The following is a 21,779-nucleotide window of genomic DNA, read 5'->3' on the forward strand; positions in this document are numbered from 1 at the left end:
GTGGTGGGGTGGGGGAACGAACCACCCTAGCTTGGATCTCAGGAGCACTTGCCATTAAATTGACATCCTTACTCTTTAGCACTTTGGACAGATCGATGACAGCAGCTTTTCCCAGTGCCACACATCTTCTGATTTCCTGACTGCTAGTATGGGGCAGCTGATAGGTATGAACTGTGTGCCTCTGGACAAGCAGCTTCTTACAGCTAGACAACCAGAACTCCATCACTGGATTAGTGCTTTTCCTAATGTTTTACACCTTCATGGTTTCCCCTTCCTATGCTTCATTATATTTTCTAGTCTACTTCTATCCATCCACCTGTCTCTCCACAGGAAAAAGGTCAACATTCTCTTAATAGTTACATTTACACCCTTGAAAACATGATGAAGGTCCATGAGAGGTGAATCAACTTATCTAGAAAGGGAAGTCTGGCATAACTTTCAGATAAATGCTTTTCACTCAGGATGCTCGCTCAGTTTGACTAACTCAACCAGAAAGCTCATTGCTATCAAGTTGATTCTGACTCATTTTGACCCTACTGGACATAGTAGGGCATCCCTCTGGATTTCCATGTCTGTATATCTTTCCGGAAGCAAACTGTCTCATTGTTCTCTTATGAATCAGCAGGTGAGTTTGAACCACTAACTTTTTTGGTGAGTAGCTAGTTGTTGTTACTACAGCATCATCAGAGTCTTCAGCTCTGACTATGCAAATTCACTGCCATCAAGTTGAGTTCAACTCAAAGTAACTCTGGACCAAGTTTGTGAGGTTGTTAACCTTTACGGGAGACTGGCCATCTTTCTCTTACAGAGCAGTTGATGGGTTCAACCCACTAAACTTTTGTTCCAGCCTGATACTTTATGCACATTGCACCACCAAAAGTCCTTCAGTTCTCACTATGGTTTACTAACAGCTGATCTGCCTGAAACCCTTGGAAGGCTGGTGCATGAGCATAATTCCAAGTGATAAAAACTCTTTTAATATTTGACTCTTACATTCCTATTTCATAAAATAACACTCATTTCGGTGTCAGCTCCCCAGATGTCTTGGGAAGTTACCTCAGTTGTACATGCTACTGATATTGTTATGTGCCATCGAGTCACATGCTACTTATAGTGACACTATGAACAAGAGCCCTAAACTTGGTTCTACTCTGTGCCAACCTTATTGTCTCTGACACACCTACCCTCATTACCCCATCACTGAATCAATCCATCTCATTGAGGGTCTTCCTCTCTTGCGCTGTCCCTCCCAAGCATGACATCCTCTCCAAGGACTGGCCCCTCCTTGTAACATGACTGATGAGGATCTATATAATACCACCAACCTTAAGAGATGGACTTCATACCACCCACCTACCACCAGAGTTCAGTTGGGACTTATGTGTCCCACATAACTGCATCAAAATGCTTATTATTTCCCCTCCCCAAAAATGGGTTTTTTCCTTAGTTTACTTTTAACTTCCATTATTGAAAACACATGGTATATATATTAAAAAACAAAGCAAAACACACATTTCAAAGCTAAAAAGAATTCCGTCATGCAAGGGTTAAATGTATTTCTAATTTGGCATGAGTCCTGACAGGTGTAGCACAAATAACGGGTAGAACTGATTTAAAGTAATTTGGGTTTATGTTTCCCACAAAATCAAAAATTTGCAACAGAGAATAAGAGGACAGTGGCTGCTGGATTTGCAGCAATGGGAGCCCCTAGGGAACTATTCCTAGGAGCCATTCTCAGGTCTGTAACATCCCAAGCACTTAGCCATCAGGCCAGACATAACCTCCCTACCTCTTAATTATTTACAAAGAAATCACCACATGGTCAAAAGACTCACACATGCCTCAAGAAACTAGCCCTGGTGGAAAAGTAAATATCATCTCCCAGGGCCTTAGGCCTGATGAAAGGGACTCAGGGAATAGCAACTGCAGCAGCTGATTAAAGGTTTATTCTTGGGAGAATTGCACACCAAGTGATGTCACCAGCATAGAAAGTTCTAAATGCAACCAAATGAGTACTTCCTAAAAGAAAGCAAGCAGATACAATCAAAGCAGAAATCCTACCCATACACAACTATTAGTTTGTGTTTCACATTACTTCAACAAATTGGAAAATCGCTTTTCAGGTTTTTATCTTGGAGTACATTTAAATATTTATTTAGCTCATTATTTATTCATTTGAATTGTCTCCAATTATTATAGCAGTGCCTGGTAGTTCTCTTTACTACTCTCTACAGCTAAAGGGATTGGTCACATTTCCCATTACCAGCTCCTATCTAAGGGGATTTATGGCTGCTGTAAATAGCTGTTCTGGGCTGAGACTTGGCACAGAGTTCTAACCCCCAAAGCGTATTTGTATTTCTGGTTTTAAGCTCAAAGGAGTACATTAAACACACACACACACACACACACACACACACACACATATACATGAGTCTCTCTCCTTAAGTTTAGGAGTTTATTTGCCTAACTTTACTGAGACCTTTTTAATTCTGTATTTTGTTACTCAAAACAAACCAATTTTTAATTTAAAGTTTATAATCTTTCTCTAGTTCCTTCATATAAGGCCCTCTTAAGTCTTGTCAAGTCTTTTTTATTAGATATTCATATACATTTCTAGTATACATATTACTGGACAAGTATTGTTCCACTAATTTACTTGATTCTCAGATAATTCCATAAAGGTTCGTTTTATGCCCTTATCATTGTTAAAGTAATGCCAGTCCCAATACCACTTCTCAGAGAGAAATCTCTATACTCCTAAGGCTAAGTTTCTTTTTCTATTAAGCTCAAACCCTTGTGGATCCTAACTATTGGGGGAATTCCTTTCTGTGAAGCCTTCTCCAAATTTACCCACCTCCTCTCTGCCTCCAAATCTTCTTTAGAGGCTTAAGAGATACTGTGATGTTGTTTAAAGAACAACGAAGGAGACTTAAGAAATATCCACTCATGTCAACATTCTACCACTAATTCAGTGCAAGTCAGGGAAGCTAGTGCCTAATTATTTGGAAAACTGGAAGTTTTAAACATCATTTTGTTTCCTGTGCTTCCACTGTACCAAAATTTTCAATGCACGTCAAAGCAAAGGTGCTCAGTAAGTGTCCTGATTTAAAGAGGGCTGGGAGTCCGAGTGAGCCCACTAGCGGCAACTGTGTTTGGAAGAGACAATTTGAGAACTCAGCAAAATACAGAAGTCTTGTAGTTCACCCAGTTTTAACCTTATCATAAGTAATCAACAATTCTACAAATAAATATTATATATGTTCTAAACAGGAATCAGTGATACACAATTACAAATAATGTTGCTAAAAAAACCTAACGATCGTGCTACTAAAATTTTTTTAAAAACCAAACTTTCAATTTTTTTTTCTTGGTCAATCACTTAAGTATCCTCTTCAAAGAGAATTTCAGCATTCAGGAAACCCCAAAATTGGGGTGAGGAGGAATGAATTGAAAACATACTATCTACTTCCTTTACAATCAATTTAAAACAGATTGTATTTAAAACTAATAGTACTTTTTTTTTATATGTGTGTATGTACCTCCCACACATTGATATAAGGTAGATTTCAGTGTATTTCTGGTAAGAACATATTTTCTCAGAAGTTAAAAAAGTTTGCCCTGAAAGCCATCTTTCTTCCCTCATAAATTTTACCTCAAGCAGCTCATCCTCGGGCTGTAAAAGACTCAGTGTAGCAACAAGGCCACCTGGAACAATGGACGAGATGTAATGGTGCCCATCAAAGGAATCCACTTCCACACCAAGCCTCAGAGTGTGAATAGGCAGCAGCTGTAGCAAAACAGAAGTGCAGAAACATGAAATGTAGCAAAGACATGTCTAGCTGTTAATTCTCCATCATGTAAGACTGTGACATGAGAACGCCACCTCTTGACATAGATTACCAAAGGCCCTAGAGAAGGTAATATTGGGGAAACTGGCCTAAAGAAATATGAAGATCAACTTGCCTTCTTAATCTCCTTCCACTTTACCTGATTCCATCAGAATAGAAAGACAGATATTCAAATGCCTACTTCCAGGTTTAAGCACTTGAAGCTTCCATGGCTCCCCAAATGTATTCTGTGTTTCACTTTCCTACAGGTCTTTCCATCACTCAGAACATCTTACCTCCTCTTTATAATCTAACCGACTTCAATTTATACTTCAAAATCAAGTTACTGTCAGTTCCAGGAAACCCTCCCCAGTCTCTGAGCTAAAGTGCCTTTATCTGGGCTCCTGTGTAATCTTTGTATCTCTCACAGTTCACAGCATGTTGTGTTTAAAATTCCTCTATTACTGATGGCTCCCCATCCAGCATGAGTGCAGCATCTGTATCTTTTATCTTTATAACTTCAGCCACTAACACAGTAACAGGCCCTAAAGAGGGCTCATTAAATGTTATTTGAACTAAGCCAAGAAAGCAGCACCTCATCTAAATGCATCCCTTTTCATCTAGCCAATTTAAGTGAGAAAATGTTTCAACTAGAGAGTGGAGGGGAAGGCAGACATAAGTGTGTAATAAGATAATTATTCCATTCTAGGATTGATTCTGTTGGCTGATACAGGTTTCTATGAGTTAGGATACCAAGCATTGATATCAAGCATTAATGTCAAACACTGAGAAACTCTAGCCAAAGGTAAACTGAGTGTCTCAATGGTGCTGAACGTAACATTTAAGCGAATCACCACACCCCATTAATCACAGATGAAGCTAGTGATTTTTTTATCGGCTACCTAAGAAGCTGCACTGCAATGCCGAAGGCACACAGTTCGAATTTATCAGCTGCTCCATAGGAGAAGAATAGGCAATTTCTTCCTGTTAGATTAACAAATTTAAATGTAGTATTACACTAAGGAAATAAAAAGACGAATTGCATTGGGAAAGTCTGCTGTTAGGAACCTGTCCAGAATACTGAAGTGTAACAACATCAGTCTGGAGACAAAGGTGCACCTGATCCAAAACAGTCTTCTCAATTACTTGCTAAGTGTCAGAAAGCTAGGAAATCACTAGGGATGATAGAAAGAAAATTGATGCCTTTGAGCTGTGCTGCTGGAGAAAAGTGTTGAATATACCATGGACTGTCAGGAGATCAAACAGATTTATACTGAAGAGGGTGAAACCAAGCTCTCCTTGGAGGTAAGGATTCTGAAGCTTTGTCTGACATGTTCTGGGCATGTTACAAGGAGGGATCAGTCCTTGGAGAGGAACATCACGCTTACGAGGGTGGAGGGACAGCACAAGAGAGGAAGACCCTCGATGTGATGGATTGATTCAGTGATAATGAGGGTTAGGTATGTCGGAGACAATAAGGTTGGCTTATGGTAGAGCAGGTTTCTAGACTATTGTACATAGGGTTGCTATGAGTCACAGGTGACTTGATGACACGAAACAACAATAACAACATTGTACTAATGGAGATTTTTATTTTATCAACAGCCTCTCTCAGGTGAAGTACAAGGTTCACCTTGAACAATACTTAATAAGGAGATAACTCTACAGGTCAGCAATGTGTTGACAATGTGTCCTTGCTTTATTTGTCCCATCTTTCATCTCTGGGCTTGTATCTGCTCTGAGTTCCCAGACTTCATTATGTTATATGCAGGTTCCCTCTGGGGCTCAGCTCCTATCTCACTATAGCTACTCAGAAGACTAAGATTTCAATGATTTAAGATAGACATATGGGATACATGTGGTAATCCTGAACTAATTTTCTGAAAAGCAATTGCTGCTGACCATCAAGCACTTCCGGATCTATTACTACTCTGGCAATAAGATGTTGTAGCATTGTAAAAGGAAGGTTAAGATTGTTTCCACTCCTGTTCCTGCTTTGTGGGTTGGCATGTCTTTTTTAAAATTACACACACATTATACGTCTTTCTGTCAGTCTTGCATTACTTTCACCAACACTGCAGGTCATCATTTTCTCCTGTAGTTCAATTCACACTGAGAACACATAATTAAACTTTGAAATAAATACACCTAATACAACCAAAACATTTTACGCAAAACAATTTGTTTACGTTTATAGACCCAAATGTTAAGCTAATGCACTAACATTATCAACTTAAATCAACAAAAACAAATACAAAAGGAGCTGCCAAAGTTGATTCATGACTTTGGAACCATGGCTTTTATTTCTGTATTATACGATTTATGAGCAAAAGTAATATTTTTGGCCTATTTGATACATATAAACAGGACATTTAAGAAAAGTAACAGAATGAAAGAAAATGAACAGAACATTGTGACTTACCTACTACGTAGGAGAAAGGGTAAATAAGATAAAAATTCTAGAACTGTCATGGTATACATATCATACCAGACCTGTTTATCATTGCCATGCTTTACATGTGTGTGCATCCTTGCTGTGGTCATGTTATTTGTAAAAATATCGTATTTATTTCTCACTGTTGCCACTCTATGCTCTCATCTAGTCACTTTAACTTATGTTTGTGACCATGAAAGGAGATGTTATAGTCACTTTTATAGTTACTCGATGTTGGTAAGTAAAATCTCTCAAATAAATACTTCTGTGATAACAAAGTGTCCACCAATCTCTCCCAACTCTCTCTCTCTCAAACACTACTGAGCAAAAAGTTGTCAGTTCATGAACCCATAGATGATCTCCAGGGGTGTACTTACACTAGCTTGGAAGAGCAAACTGTTCCATTTTCAGAAATTTTGCAAGGAAGTTATTAAAACCATTATTAAAAAATAAACTATTTAGAATTATTCTACTATATTTTTCTAATACCTTTGTAAGACAAAAACAGCAACCACCACCAAGAAACCCACTGTGATCAAGTCTATTCCAATTCTTAGCGGCCCTCCATTGGATCTCCAAAGCTGTAAATTTTTAAAGGAGGAGATTGACTTCCTATCTTTATCCCAGAATACAGCTAGTGGATTTGAACTGTTAGCGTTTTGATTAGTAGTGTCAGCAGAGATTCATCCACGCTTGATAAAGTGATGGATGTCTGCTATTTCTGTATGGTAGAAACACTATTTAAAAACTCAGAATGCTGAGAGGCAGACAACTAAAATAGATTAAATGCTTGGTCTGTTAATCCACCAATTTCAGAAGCTTTTAGCAATGTAACACAGAGTACTACTGTGAGAATCCCAAATACATGTCCAGTGGTGTATCTGCTGTGGGTGGAATATTTGTACCATGAATATGGGCGGCTGATACAAATTGGAATGGTTTTTCTTTTTTTTTTTTTGAGAGAGAGAGAGAGAATGAGACATTTACTACCATACCATACTGAATTTCTACTTATTATCAGTTTGGACATGATAACCAGTACATATTTATGGAGTCTAAGCTGCATGCAAAACATTGAACTAAGAGCTGGAAATACAAGATGAATGAAAGAAATGGTCTCTGCTATCATGAAATTAATATGGAGAGTGGAAGAGATGAAAAGTCTACTGTCAAGATTTACAGCCTCAGAAACCCAATAAAGGGTCCCTAGGAAACAGCAATGACTTTCTGAATAGAAGACAGTGAGCCACCAGGAAAGCAAGCAGAATACAAGCGAATGAACAAACAAGAGCACAAGTGGTTATTGTAAGTGCCGTGAAGGAACTAATCAGGACAGCTGCATAAGAGCAGGCAGAGGACACTGTGGAAAGCCGATCAGAAGACACTTCACAGAAAAGGGGATATTTAAGCTGCGTTTTAAAGAACAAAAATTGTCAGCCCTAGGAAAGGCCTGCTGGAGGAAGCTCAGTGAAAAAGGCAAGTATAAGATTTTTATTTGAACAACGGAGTACATGATGGTGACCACTGTACATAAAAAAGTTCCCAATTTAAAATGAAGACACTGTTATACATATAGAGTCCCTTTTAGTTATGGGAATATTTTTCCATAAAAGATGAAAGAGTTAAGGGGAAAACTCCAGTTAGCCCTGATCAACTCACACGGTTTAGCCCTTTCCACGTCAACTGAAGAGTTGCAGTCAGAACAGCCTGGTGCACCAAGGAGCAGTAAAGCTCGGCTATGGAATATATTGTTCAGATACAAAATTCTACCCTTCTAGACTATTCCCCCAAGCATCTGTAAACATCCCACGTTCCCTAGAAATGTAAATGGTGAACAAAACGTACAGGCTTCATCTCCAATCATGCTGAACAAATAAACCGAAAATGATGTTTACGAAATCTGTCAATCTGAAAGAGCCTTACCTAATATTAGTTCTGAATCTAAATCTGTGTGCAGCTGGATTTTTGACTGCAGGTTACATTGCTGCAGGCTTCTCTGCAGGAATAGGACTGGTTAATTACCTGCCCCAGCTGCATTTAGCAACTAAACAAATCAACCATCTCATCTATATTTCAGTTGTCCATCCTTTTGATACTGATATTCTGAACTCTTACACGGAGAGCAAAAAGTGCTACAAAGTTAAGAGTGGCCACTACAGGAAGATAGATGATTGATGCCTTCAAACACACTGTGTGCTGCGCTTTTTTGATGTTTACTCCATGCACTTGCCAGGGATACTATGTAAATTGACAAAGTGAATGAGTAAAAGAGTTTTTATGAGGATACACTGAAATGTTCCAGAGGACAGTATGACCAATGTGTAACCTACTCCCAATACTGAAATAATAAAGATCAAATAAGATCAAGAAAGTTAGAGGCCTTCAGTCTATGAGTGGAGAAACCAATCAGAAAACATACAGTGGCCAATTAAGTTCCCTAGAAGTCTACTTTCAGGACTAGAACAAGTCAGAAAAAATGGGATTATAAATGATGATGCTTCAGGGTGAGGAAAACAAACAAAAACAAGTCAACGTCTGGAATAGAATGCTCCAAAGATGTGTTAGTGGAATGAGGGGGGGAAAGTTGAATTAAAAATAAAACAGAACAGAAAGAATCCCTGGATTTGTTTTTATAACACAGACAGGAAAAAACAGAGAGAGAGAGAAGATATTAAATAGCCATTTCTGTTTCATATAAGAGAAAAGAATCATATGATTTGCCATAAATAGAAAACAAACTTTCCTAGAATTGAGACTACGGCTTTTAAACTAATGTTGAAATGTAAGCATAACAAGCCTCCAAAATTAAGTGTTTTCACTACTATGTAAGTACAATCCATTAGCGCTTGATTTACATTCATTTTCATCTCCCTTCTAAAATTCTCCCTCTGAATGTTCAAGTAAGATATACTATGCACTCTTAGGTATGGCTATATGATATTTCTAGAAGGTTCTCTTCAATTAGCAAATATCCAGATCAGGTGGCAATTGTCATGTGTCATTTTAGATATTTTTAGATATTTATATCGCCTAGCTCAGGTGATATTTGCATTTTGGGCAAGTGGTCTCATACTCTGCACCTACGATTTTCTGTAGGCCTTTTCTCATGGTGCTTGTTTCCTTTACCTAGAATATCTAATGTCCTCATTTCTCAAACTTATTCCTCAGAGAGGGTAAAATGAAAAAGAAGTGCCTTTGAATTGATTCTGACTGACAATGACCCTCCCTTGTGTTCTCAATGCTGTGAACTGTGACAGGACAATTTACAGAGCAGCTGGTGGCTCAAATGTCTCAAATGTATTCTTCCAATACTCCTCTTTTATTTGTTTTGAGGAAATATCTCCTTCCTTGAATACATACACAGTATTTTAGCAATAACCTGTACAATAATCTTTGCTTCACTAGGTGACATAAGGATCAAAACCTGCTTGAGGGACCTCATCCTAAACCTCCAGTGACAAAATAAAGGTGAGGCGCATATATAGTGTGCTTTATGTAGTCTTGATTTTTCTAATACACCACTTTTTCCAAATAAGTAATCTAGAGTTAGCAAATTTTGTTTTATGCCTTTTACTCAACAAAGTAGCAAAAACAAAAATTACAGTCTTGGGAATGCCAATAGGAATTGCCTCTGCAGAGAATAAAGAAGAAACTGGGATGGGAAGACATATTTTTTTTTTTCACAGTACCTACTTTTGTACATTTTAAATTATGTACCTTGTCTGAATTTTATCTATTCAAAGTAAAATTGGAAAGGGGGAGGACACAACAAAGGCTTATGCACCAGCCTGATTTGTTTCCTAAACTCCTGCCACTTCTTAGTCACATATGACCTTGGGCAAGATATTTCACCTGGCTGACTCTCGGGTTTTAGGAGAAAAATGGGTTTGTTGACCAATAGGAGTTTGTGTGTAATAGAGAAAAATTATTTAAAGCAACGAACTGAGTGGTAACATCCATTATGACTTACAGAGAACCCAGGACCACATTAAAGATTTTACTGGTTCATCAATGAGTAGAAAAAGAAACCATACTTCAATTTCTTCTTGTTCAGGGGATAAAATTCAGAAGGGCAATAAATGGAATCTGTCATTTCATCTTGTCAAAACCAGGGAACAGGACCTGGTATTTTTGTTTTGTATGCCAGGGATATTACTGATGCTCATTCCATATTACAATTGATACCCAGTGAAAAAGGTCACTAGAATAGGTGTAATGCTTTTCCCTATGGTGCTGTGACTATTTTAATCGTAAACACCTGCCAAGAAAGCTATCCCTAAAAGAGCAAGTCTCCTCAGCTGCAGTATAAACTGTTCTTGTATAATGATTAACTTCTTAGAAGCAGCACAGTTAATGCTCAAGCCACTGTGAATAGCTTTGTTTCCCCCTTTCCCCACATTCCACCCACCTCTTCTCTATTAACTTTCATCCATACTATAAGAAGATGCTTCAGCCCATCAAGAGTGATGGCTATTGAAAAGTAAACCAGAAAGAAGCACCATCTGAAGACATTCGCTGATGTTGTTACATGCTGTCCAGTTAGAAACCACTTATTGCTGACCCTCCAGCAGGTTTTCAGAGGCAGTAAATTGCACAGAAGAAGATTATCATCTTTTTCTGAAGGAGCAGCTGGTGGATTTGAACCATATACCTTTAGATTGGCAGCACAGCTCCTTACAATTAGGCCACCAGTGATCCCTAAAGGTGCTAGATTAATATCACTGATAGCCAAGGGAAAAAAGACTTTTCTCATTACATATATGATGTTGCTGTTATGTTTCGTCAAGTCACCTGCGACTCATAGCGACCCTATGTACAACAGCCCTAGACCCTGGTCTGTACTGTGCCAATCTCACTGTCTCCAACACACCTTCCCCTATTACCCCAGTCACTGAATCGATCCACCTCATCGAGGGTCTTCCTCACCTGCGCTGTCCACCCTCCCAAGCATGATATCCTTCTCCAAGGACTGGTGCCTCCTTGCAACATGTCCATAGTATGTCAGACGAAGCTTCAGAATCCTTGCCTCCAAGGAGCAGCCCCGTTTAACCCTCTCCAGGATGAACCTGTTCATTTTCTTAGCAGTCCTTAGAACATTCAATACTCTTTTCCAGCACCACAGCTCAAAGGCATCAATTCTCCTTCTATCCTCCCTAGTCATTGCCCATCTCTCTGATGCATGGCAAGTGACTGCAAAGACCATGGCCTGTATCATGTGCACCCTTGTCTCCGGAGTGACACCACTGCTCTTCAGTATTTTGGAGAGGTCCCTAACCACAAACTCTCTCATTGCAATACATATGATGATGAAGGGAAAACGTGTAGCCATGACCCACCCTTCTTAAAACCTTCCACTGGTTTCACCTGAAACTGTGAATAAAGGCTATACACATCACTGTGAATCTCAAAGCCCATTAGCATCCAACCTCATTTAACATTCTACCCTTACCTGAGTCTGATACAGGGGCTCAGTAGCAAACAATTTTCCATTCTATTTCTACTACACATCAGCTGTTTCCAACCTTAGGACAGCTGTACCTACTGCTACCCAGTTCTCTACAGTGCTATCTTTCAAGCCTGCACTCAAATGTTATCTTCAGAACAACTTTCCTTGCCTCCCTATCTAAAACGGCTACCTCAAAATACTTTCTCATTGCCTTATTTATTCTTTGCAACTCTTCTTACAAACTATAACGTATCAACTTATTTTTTTACCTGTTTACCATAACGCCCTAGCCAAACCCCAAGAGCTGAAATCTATGAGAGCAAAAACTTTATCCATTTGCTTACCACAGATGGTAGCTGTCTATGAAACTCAATAAATACTTCATGAATTAATAAATGAGCTCTCTAAGCTATGATATGCCTGTACTATTACTTGTCATCTAAATTTAGACATGTTGTTCCAATTTCTGTAGCTATAAGTATCATTATCTGTGAAATGGGTTCTCTATCATTCCCTTTATGTAACACAAACTGTTTGCATGTGGTTGGAAACACCTAAAGGTCTGCTTCTGAAAAGATGAAAAAAAGTAAAAAAAAAAAAACCAACAACAAAAACTTCTAAGAAGCTCAGTTCTACTCTAGTGCGTGCAGGGTCAACATGGGTCAGAATCTAGAATCTACTCTAAATCAACAGTTTTGTTTTGCTTGTTAATAAACAATGAAATATCTTCTATGAAATAGAAGGGAGGAGAAACTGGTCTCTGGACAGCTATTAATCTAAAAATTGTAGGTTTGAAATTAGCAGCTCTGCGGAAATAAGACTTGGCAGACTTTTTCTGTAAAGATTACAGTCAAAAAGTCCCCACAGAGTAGCCTTCCTAAGCTCACAGCGTCTCAATGAGTAGGAATCTATTTGAAGGCAAGAGACTGCATTTTCTTTGCCTCTTATAGAAAGAAGCAAATGTCTCCTAGGTTAAATTCGCAGTAATGTAGAGATTTTCAAATAAGAAAATCACAGCTCATCAAAATGAGGGAGTATGCTGTAGGCATTTACAATCAAGAAATCAATGTTTTAAAATGTGAAAACATGTGACAACGGTATCCTGAGAAAATCACACATTCCTCTTTCACACACTTAACTGGATGAGTTTATCAACAAGTATGGAAATAAATACAAGTAACAACTAAATCAGAAAAGAGAACAGTAAAATTATGATGGACTATCCCTCCCAAGGGAGCTCTGACAAACCAGTGGGTAGGAAACTGTGCTGCCAATTCAAAGGCAAGCAGTTCAACCACCTGCACCTCCATGGGAAAAAGATGAACAATTTCCCATGGGATAACAGACACTGAAAACCTACTAAAGGGTCAGCTATGAGTCAATTCCAATTCAATGGCAAGGATCTAAGTTTGTAAAAAACCTCTGGCGTTATAGTTCACAGAGAATTGCACTGCTCGCAGAAAGGCCATAGCACTCTAGTGGTTCGATTCCACTAGCTGCTCTGTGGGGCAATCTCCTCACTTTCCATTTACAGCTTCCAAAATCCCACTGGAGGGTCAGCTATGAATTAGTTCCCACTCTACATCAATGACGTTTACTCTTTTTCTTCCAGTGTTAAAAAAAAAACAAACCAAACCCCAACACATCACCTTTTTTAAAATTGTTGTTTTTCTCATAACTAAATTTCAATAACAGCTTACTTTTTTTAGAGCTCCTTTAAAGATCATAGTCTAAAAGGCAGAGCTGCATATAACTAGAAGACAACACTACTTTACTAGCTATTTCATAGGGTTGTTACCCACACACTTCTGTCGAGTCAATTCCAACTCATAGCAACTCATCAAAACTGAATTATCCCCTTAAGACTACCAAAGCTGTTGATTTTTACAAAAGCAAATTTCTAGTTTTCCTAGGGAAAGGGTGGGAGGAGGCAAATCACCTAATCTTTCTCCAACCAAGCTACAGGATTCAAACCATCAACCTTTTGGCTAGCCACGCAGTGCTTAACTAACTGTGCCACCGGGGATCCTCGTGTGTTGTTACTGAAATACAGTGGTAAGGCTGTATATGAAAGAAATATTCTTATATTAATTCCCTCCAACACATGTTTTATTGCTCAATTTATGTATGAGGAAAATTATGCTGGTTATTTCACCTCTTTCAAGTGATACCTCAAATAATACTTTGCAAATGATCAACCTAAAACTCTCCCCATTCACTGAATGATCTTTCTTCCCTGCCTTAATTTTCTTGACAAAACCTATCATTTTCCAACATTCTGAATAACTTATATTTTGCATCTCCTGACAAAACTAAAGGTCTGACAGAGAAGGGATTTATTCTGCATGGTTTTGGCTGATACTCCCTTACTCAGTTGAATACCTAGTACAGAGTAAATACTTAAATATTTGATGAATGAATGAACACCTGAGTCCTGACAAGTTTCTAGGTAGTGGTTTTAAAAGTCTTTCAGCTCAAAGCTTTGCTGCATCTTTGTATGTGAATTACCAAATACAAATATTTATTGCAAAGAGGCTGATGAAGAGAGAGAGAGAGAGAGAAAGAATGAACTTTACTAAAATCGCTTAGCATGGCACTAAGGTTAGTGAAAATATTGTCTGCTTAGAGAAACATCAACCCATTCTTTAAAGTGCATACAAAATGTAATGTATTCTCTTCTTTTGCTTCTCTTTTACTGACTATAAAATATGATGACACAGGGTGTCTCTGTGTTCTAAATCTATCTGGGATAGGAGAATCAAGAACTTATGAAAATATTATCCTTAAACATCTGATCCTAAAGAACTTTTAGTCTGTATTTGCATAGATTTTTAGGAAATATTTTTAAAAGAACTTTTCATATTGAAAGAGTCAACACACTTTGCACAAGGTTCTGTACACGACAATCCTGGGTCCTAGTTCCAGGATGGGGCACATGGGATTCCACCTTCTTCCCAGGCATATCTAAAGGTTAGAACTCATCATACTTCCAGAAAATATCAAAGATTAAATTATGGACATGTTAGGTCACAGAACTAACTTAATTCATTTAACAAAAACTTATAGAAAGGTCTTTAAACAACAAAACAAAAACCCCTGTCAGCAATTTTTTTTTTTTAAAAAAAAAGTTTACCTTGGAATATTTCTGTAACTCAGCATCATCTGTTATCTGTGTGTCCAAAGTGGCAACCTAAAATTAGGAGAAAATATTATTTCCAATACTTATAAAAGCATGATTTTGTTCCTTCCAAAGTTTTCTACATATTGAGAGCTCCAATTGACCTACATTCACCCTCCTGTATTTCTAAAATGTATATACATACAACACGTAAACTTTTATCATGTCTGATTTTTTTTTTGGAGGCAGAGGTTCTCTCTAGCAAGATATTTTTTCTCTAAAACTTATCCAATAATTGTGTGCATACACACACACACACACACAACCTGAACAGAATGCAATCAATAAATACATACATTATATTAAAAATCCATGATTCCTAAAATTTTAAAACACTCTACCATTACACTGAGTCCATAAAAATTTCATTCTGTAAACAAAATCGGGAATATGGTAACTTTATTTTCAAATTCAGCATTAAAAACAAAGTTGAAAAGGTGAATGATCTCCTGTAAGTTTAGAATCAGAAACATCTGAATTGTACAGCCAGCTCAAACCATCACCCAGGAGAAACAGCTGGCAAGGAGACAAACAAAAGACCTCTAGTGAGAGGCTGAAGGAATAGTTAAAGCTTTTCATCCTCGTCTAAAACCATTGTTCTATGCTTCAATGGTGGACACATCTACAGAAGTGAATTCCTTGCAAGCAAAAGTACTTTACTGATTATTTGCATCTGTAAGTTGTTAATAAAAAACGGTGCATCTGGAGAAAATAAGTTAAACAATGATCTAATTAAACTTTTGAAAGTACTGCGTTTCAGAAAATAGACTCTGAAGAAACTGAAATAAGGGATATTGGAGAGTGTAATGTATCTGCATGTACATTTATGTCTTTGTTCATTTGTGTAGCCCAACTTGTTCTTCCTTTCCCTCCTGTCCCAGAACCACCTAAAGCTCTTAATGAACACACTATCCTTTTAAATATGTAAGTTCAAATTTTAATAATTGGTTCAACCCCTCTATCATAACTTTACTATGTACTATGTAATAAGTAGTTTGTGTTTGGTCTGTGTTTGACTTGGGTTATTGGTAATGCAATCAATATTGAAAGCTATGTTCTTTGATGATGTTTGGTTTGTGTCAATGGTTCCTCCCTCCACAAGTAGCTTCTGCCTCATGTGGCAAGGACCCAAGGGTGGAACATAGTCAACAGCATTTGCTGAGTATATCTTTAAAATTTTGTAGGGCTCTGGGGCCACAAGTCCTAAGGCCAAATTTATTAACATGAGAATGAACATTCTTTGTCTACTTGCTGTACTGAATAACTCGGAGTTGCCAATCACTTTGCATAGCTGTGTCAAATGCCATGGTGGTTACCCATCATGGACATTGTTTGGAGGAGTTTCCAGATTGATTCAGGTTGGAAGAAGGAGTAGCATCTACTTCCTAGACCAGATGCCTCTGAAAACTCTATAAACTCCATAAACATAAAGAAATTACGTTAACTATAGAACAGAGTTCATGTCTTTTGTTCATAGGGTCACCATGGATTCGGTTTGATGATACTCAACCACTGCTAAGTGATACTAGTGTTGCTATACTTTGGAGGAACATTCTTCCACTTTGTACATCACTGCTTGTCAATTTGCTGTACTGAGGTAATCTGAGTTTGCTGTGATGCTGAACCTGTGCCAGTGGGGGTATCAAATACCATAATGGTTTGCCAATATGGACTATGTTTGGTGGAGCTCCCAGTTGCAGGACAGGTTGGGAAGCAGGAGTGATACCTACTTCCTAAACCACATACCTGTGAAAACTCGATGAACTTGGAGAAACTTATAGAAAGGCATAAGTCTTTTGTTCATGGAGTCACTATGAGTCGTGCTCAGCTCAACAGCAATCAACAACAACAACATGTAAAAAGTAAAGTTTTGAAGTGCTGGTAGAAGAGTAAGGTTTTAACAAAACCAAATAGAATGAGAAGACCCATCATGAAAGTGATCATTTGTAAATATTGTACGTAAAGTTATTTTGAATATCACACAACCAAAGATAGTAGAAAAGGTCATTTGCTAGGTGAGAACACTGACATCTGACATGATAATAACACTACCATCACAAAAAAGAAACAGTTCATGAGTACTTGTAAGGAAGAAGAGAATTCACAAGAAGAGAAAGTAAACTGACTTATCTTAGTATCACAGTGAAGGAGCTTTAGAGACACCGTGCTTACACCACTCACCTGCCTAATAAAAGGCCAGCAGTTGAAACCTACTAGCTATTCCACAGGAAAAATGACGTGACAGTCAGTTTCCATAAAGATTAACTATCTTAGAACCACTGTGTGGGAGTTTTATTCTGTCCTATAAGGAGTTGGAACTGAATCAACAGCAATGGGTTTGGTTTTATTGTTTGTTTCATTTTTTAATGTCATTTTCTGGCAATAGGTTGGGTATTGTGAGGCAAGAAGAAAAAATTTTCCAAACAGCTAACATGTATTAATAATAAACATATGAACAAATATGTAAATAATAAATGAAATTTAACAGAATATTTTATTACTGAGGCATTTGAGGAACACTATAGAGTCTTTTATAGGCACTTTTTGGCTTTCCTGCAGATTCATATGGCGAAATGTGACCAATTTCTAACTAAATGAATCTAATAACAGGTGAACAGTGGTCTAATGGACCACTGGCATATAAACATATACCTAACCTAAATTACTTCATGTTCTCCCAAATACATTTGATAATCATTCTTTCCTTTTTCTCATAAAGCTGTTAAGATTCTTTGAGAAAATAGGACTAATATCCACAGGCTTTTCAGTGTATAATAAAATAAGCATCATAAAAGCAATCATAAAAATGCCAACAATTTGAAGCAGCTGATGCAGGTTATAAATGTAAAGGCAAGCCTGTCCTTTCCTAAGATTTTTCTGCCTATTTTCAGCTTAAATTGTTTCAATATGAACTGAGTGTCTGCTAATTGTAACTGAAGGTTGGGCACCGTCTTTAATTGTTCTTTCAGCTTAAAATGCTACTAAAAAAAAAGAGAAAGAAAAACATCACTTGATTGATCCAGTAGGGAAGAAAAGTAAGAGGATAAAATCAACAGCAAGCAGGCTATTTTCTCTGACTTGCTCATTTCTTTAAATTGTAGTGTTAGGAGCTTGACATAAAATGAGATTTGAGTGTTTTTTATTAGAGCATTTTAACATACCATTACTTCATAATCGGGGCCCAGCAGATTTTCCCATCTGGATTTCAGTTCATTTTCTGGAGAGCCTGGGATTGTTTCTGGATATAAAAAAAGAATATTGAAGCTACTGTGAGCCAAACACACTTAACTACTAAATTCTTCAATAACAGCACAGTTCAGTAAGAAAGGGGAAATGAATAAAAAGGAAAATGCATTAACTTTGGTCTACTAGGTAATGGAAATCAGAGGAGAGTTATAATACTAATGTAAAATGTAAATACCAGCTGTGACCAAATTATGAAGGGACTTTTGTGGTTAAGGAATATTTTAAAAGGGAAGAGGAAATGATGAGTTATAAGTGAAATTTGAATTATATACAGTTTATATGTAAACATCCTGTAGTTTACAAGTAAAATGCATCTGGCTTTGCTTTATAATATGTTAGGGCATACAAGGATTTAATTTAAATGTTAATCACTCCAAAGTAGTACTTGTCTACCCACAACTGGAAAAGTAAAAACTTATCAAGATATCTTTACTATCAACAAAATATACCAAAGCAATCCTATTGGATTTTTCTGCCCGTGGGAGATATAAAGGCTTGTCTGGTTTAACTTAACCAGGAGCTGCATGAGCAACTTAGTAGAAACTTTGATTTCATGCTAGGCTTTTGTAACCATCTGTTTATCTGAATGTATATATCTCTAACTTTCTGATATGAGTGTAAGTCTTTGTTGCATAGGTAGGATTCACTTAAAAGGTAAGACAGATTTTTTTTTAACATGTCTAGTCTGTCCTCTCAAAGTAGCAAGATGGGCAATCTCCTCTCACGTGATTTTCAGCCTCAGAAACTCAATGGACGGGCAGCTATGAGTTGGATCCAACTCAAAAGTAATGAGAAGATATTAATTATAGTTATACCATTTTAACATAGAGAGCTCTGTTGGCCTAGTGGATAGAAAGTTATGCTACCAAGCCCTCAGGTGTGGTTTTAATTGGTTTTGGTCAAACATTCTTCTAAGTTAGCACTGGTCTGTCCATATGCTGTACAGAGGTATGTGGTTGCTGTGATGCTAAACAACTGTGACACTTATGTGTCAAATGTGATAATGTTTACCCATGGTGGACAGTGTTTGGTGGAGCTCCCTGATTAAAAGGCTTAGAAGCAGGAATGGCATCCACTTCCGAAATAGCTTGCCTCCAGAAACTCTATGAACTTGGAGAAACGATGAAAGTTATACAAGTGTTTCAGGTCTTTCGTTCATAGGGTCGCTATGATTCGTCTATGACTCAAAAGCACTTAACAAAAACATCTTATTCAACTGACTCTTTAATCATTATATAATATCTTTCTTTATAACTCATACTTGTTTTTGTCTTGAAGTCTATCTTATAAGAAATTAGTATTACCAGTGTTAGAATTAAATATGATATTCTTCATTCATTTTTTCATCCTTGCAACTAAGCTATATCTCTAAGAAATTAGTATTACCAGTGTTAGAATTAAATATGATATTCTTGATTCATTTTTTCATCCTTGCAGCTAAGCTATATCTCTTGCAAACAAATACGTTAATGGCTCATTTTTTTCATATACATTTTGCTACTCCTTTTCTCTTGACTGATACACTTAATCCATTCATAAACAGGATAATTATTTAAAAGTATAGTTTTATTATTATCATTTTATCACTACCATTTGCTGTACCTTTTTTGTGATGTTGCAGACTTCTTTGTTCTATCTACTTTCTATTCTGAGTTAAAGTGATAAAGTTGATAAGGACATTTGATTAAAAACTTTAAAGAAAAACTGCGGGGGCGGGGGGAGTAATGAGAGCAAGTGAACCTGTCCTCCATGAGGCCTTGGCCAGAAACTCAATACACATATAAAAGTCCATGGTCTGAATAATGTTTAACAGGTAAAAGTCAAAGCACTAAAACAAAACTTTCAACTTAAATCTATTATAGCAGTTAAAAATGAGCAAACCATCACCAGTATTCAAATTAAAGGAAAATTCCATTTTGTAACAAGATTGGACAAGTCACAGAACACTTATCACAACTGATATACCATCTGTCTAAAATCAACTCTAAATTGTGTTATCAGCTCTTTTTGTTCTCAGCACCAATACCTCATAGTGGATGGAAATAAAGCTTAATTATTGAATACAAATCATTAAGTAAAATAGGCTAGCTTCAGAAGGCATAGACAAAAACTAATGAACATTGAAGTTTAAATCACTAAATTTTAAAAAGAATATTCACTAGTGAAAAGAATATCCATTTAATTTTAATAACTATATGCTAGGGATTAAAGCCTACATACTAGGGACATGTCTTAAGAGAGAACTCAATTGACCCTAACAACCACTACTCAAAGATCTTTTTAAAAACAAATTTATCAAACATCACCACACCTACCTCTGTTAGCATCAAGTCTATCAAACATCTTCCAAGCAGAAGAATCTTTGTAAGTTAATCGTAGCTCAGCAAAGTCTTAGCAAGCTATTGTGAACAAAATCTACCATCCATTGGTTGACTTGAAAACTTTAAAAACATAGTACTAACCAACTTAGACATGATGGCTTATCCACATATATAAAATAATATTTGCATCTCAGCTAGGGAGCTCTGGGGGCCTAATGGTAAGACTCTGCACTACAGTCCCCAAGGGACTTGGTTTGAATCCACCAGGTGCTCCACAAAGGGATGAGCACTCTCCTCCTTTATGATTACTGCCTCTAAATAACCACCAGAGGGTCGGCTTTGGGTCAGTTCCGACTCAGCAGTACACAACATCTCAACTGCCATTCTGTTGACCACATTTATTACCTTTCAGTTATATACACAAGCATAGTCATCTATTTAAGACTTACAGGATAAAGACCCAAGTGTCAAGACATAAGAGATTTACTTACTTCAACAAGTAACCCAATATATCCTGAGGTATATACCATATGATCTAAATGAATACAACAATCTGAAACAAATTCTTCCAATGGTAAAAAAGGAGTTCTAACTTTGCTACAGTTAGAAAATTATGGTCTTACTTTTATGAGTATAAAATTTATATATATCATATAGGGAAAAAAATGCAATAAAATTTGATCCATAATGAGCATACGAAATATTTTTTTATATACTGTAACTTTACAATATATTTTATTTTCACCTAATAGCTTACTGAAAATATATCTGCAAATTCACTTGTATTACAGATGATTAATTACAATCCATTCGAGTAATAAAAAGGGGATTGTGTATAGAAAAATCTGTAACCTCATTGAGGGGTAATACTTTGCGTCTGACAATTCTTTCCTAAGACAACCCTATCAATGTGAAAAAATTCTCCTTCCACGTAACTACTCTGGAAGGGGACATGGTGTTATGTATTTCCATCCTTTCCTTCTGCAGGGAGTCATTCTCAAGCACCTTCCGGCTGATAATTGTATGACATCATTACTAAATATTCCTGCAGGACAACTAAAGTGTTAAAGTATAAAGCAAAAGAACAAAGTTGCATCTTTTAAAAACCCAACATTTAAGTCTGTAACAGCAGCCTGAAAATTTGATACAAATTATAAAAATAAGTACAGTACTAGCTTTTATGGTGAAAGGGAACTACTACTCCATGTGTGCAGATAGGTATATATCTATAGAAATAAACATATTGATAATAACAAGCTAAATCATGCAACAAAATATTAGAAGGAGCAGTTCAAATCCACCAATGCTCCACTGCATAAGCAGGGGC

General features: G+C 37.1%; 1 protein-coding gene across 1 annotated transcript in view; it reads right to left on the bottom strand.

The window, feature by feature from the left end:
* Nucleotides 1-21,779, bottom strand: part of INADL (InaD-like (Drosophila)) — a 462,714-nt gene that overhangs the window by 374,871 nt on the left and 66,064 nt on the right. The window contains exons 11-13 of the mRNA XM_006879774.1: nucleotides 18,047-18,123; nucleotides 14,841-14,897; nucleotides 3,653-3,787 (exon numbers count right to left, since the gene is read on the bottom strand). Coding sequence (XP_006879836.1) covers nucleotides 3,653-3,787; nucleotides 14,841-14,897; nucleotides 18,047-18,123 — 269 coding nt within the window. The remainder of the gene's footprint in view (nucleotides 1-3,652; nucleotides 3,788-14,840; nucleotides 14,898-18,046; nucleotides 18,124-21,779) is intronic.

The sequence above is a fragment of the Elephantulus edwardii genome, unplaced genomic scaffold (genome assembly GCF_000299155.1).
Source record: "Elephantulus edwardii isolate Elephantulus edwardi_28Jun2011 unplaced genomic scaffold, EleEdw1.0 scaffold00005, whole genome shotgun sequence".
Lineage (NCBI taxonomy): Eukaryota > Metazoa > Chordata > Mammalia > Macroscelidea > Macroscelididae > Elephantulus > Elephantulus edwardii.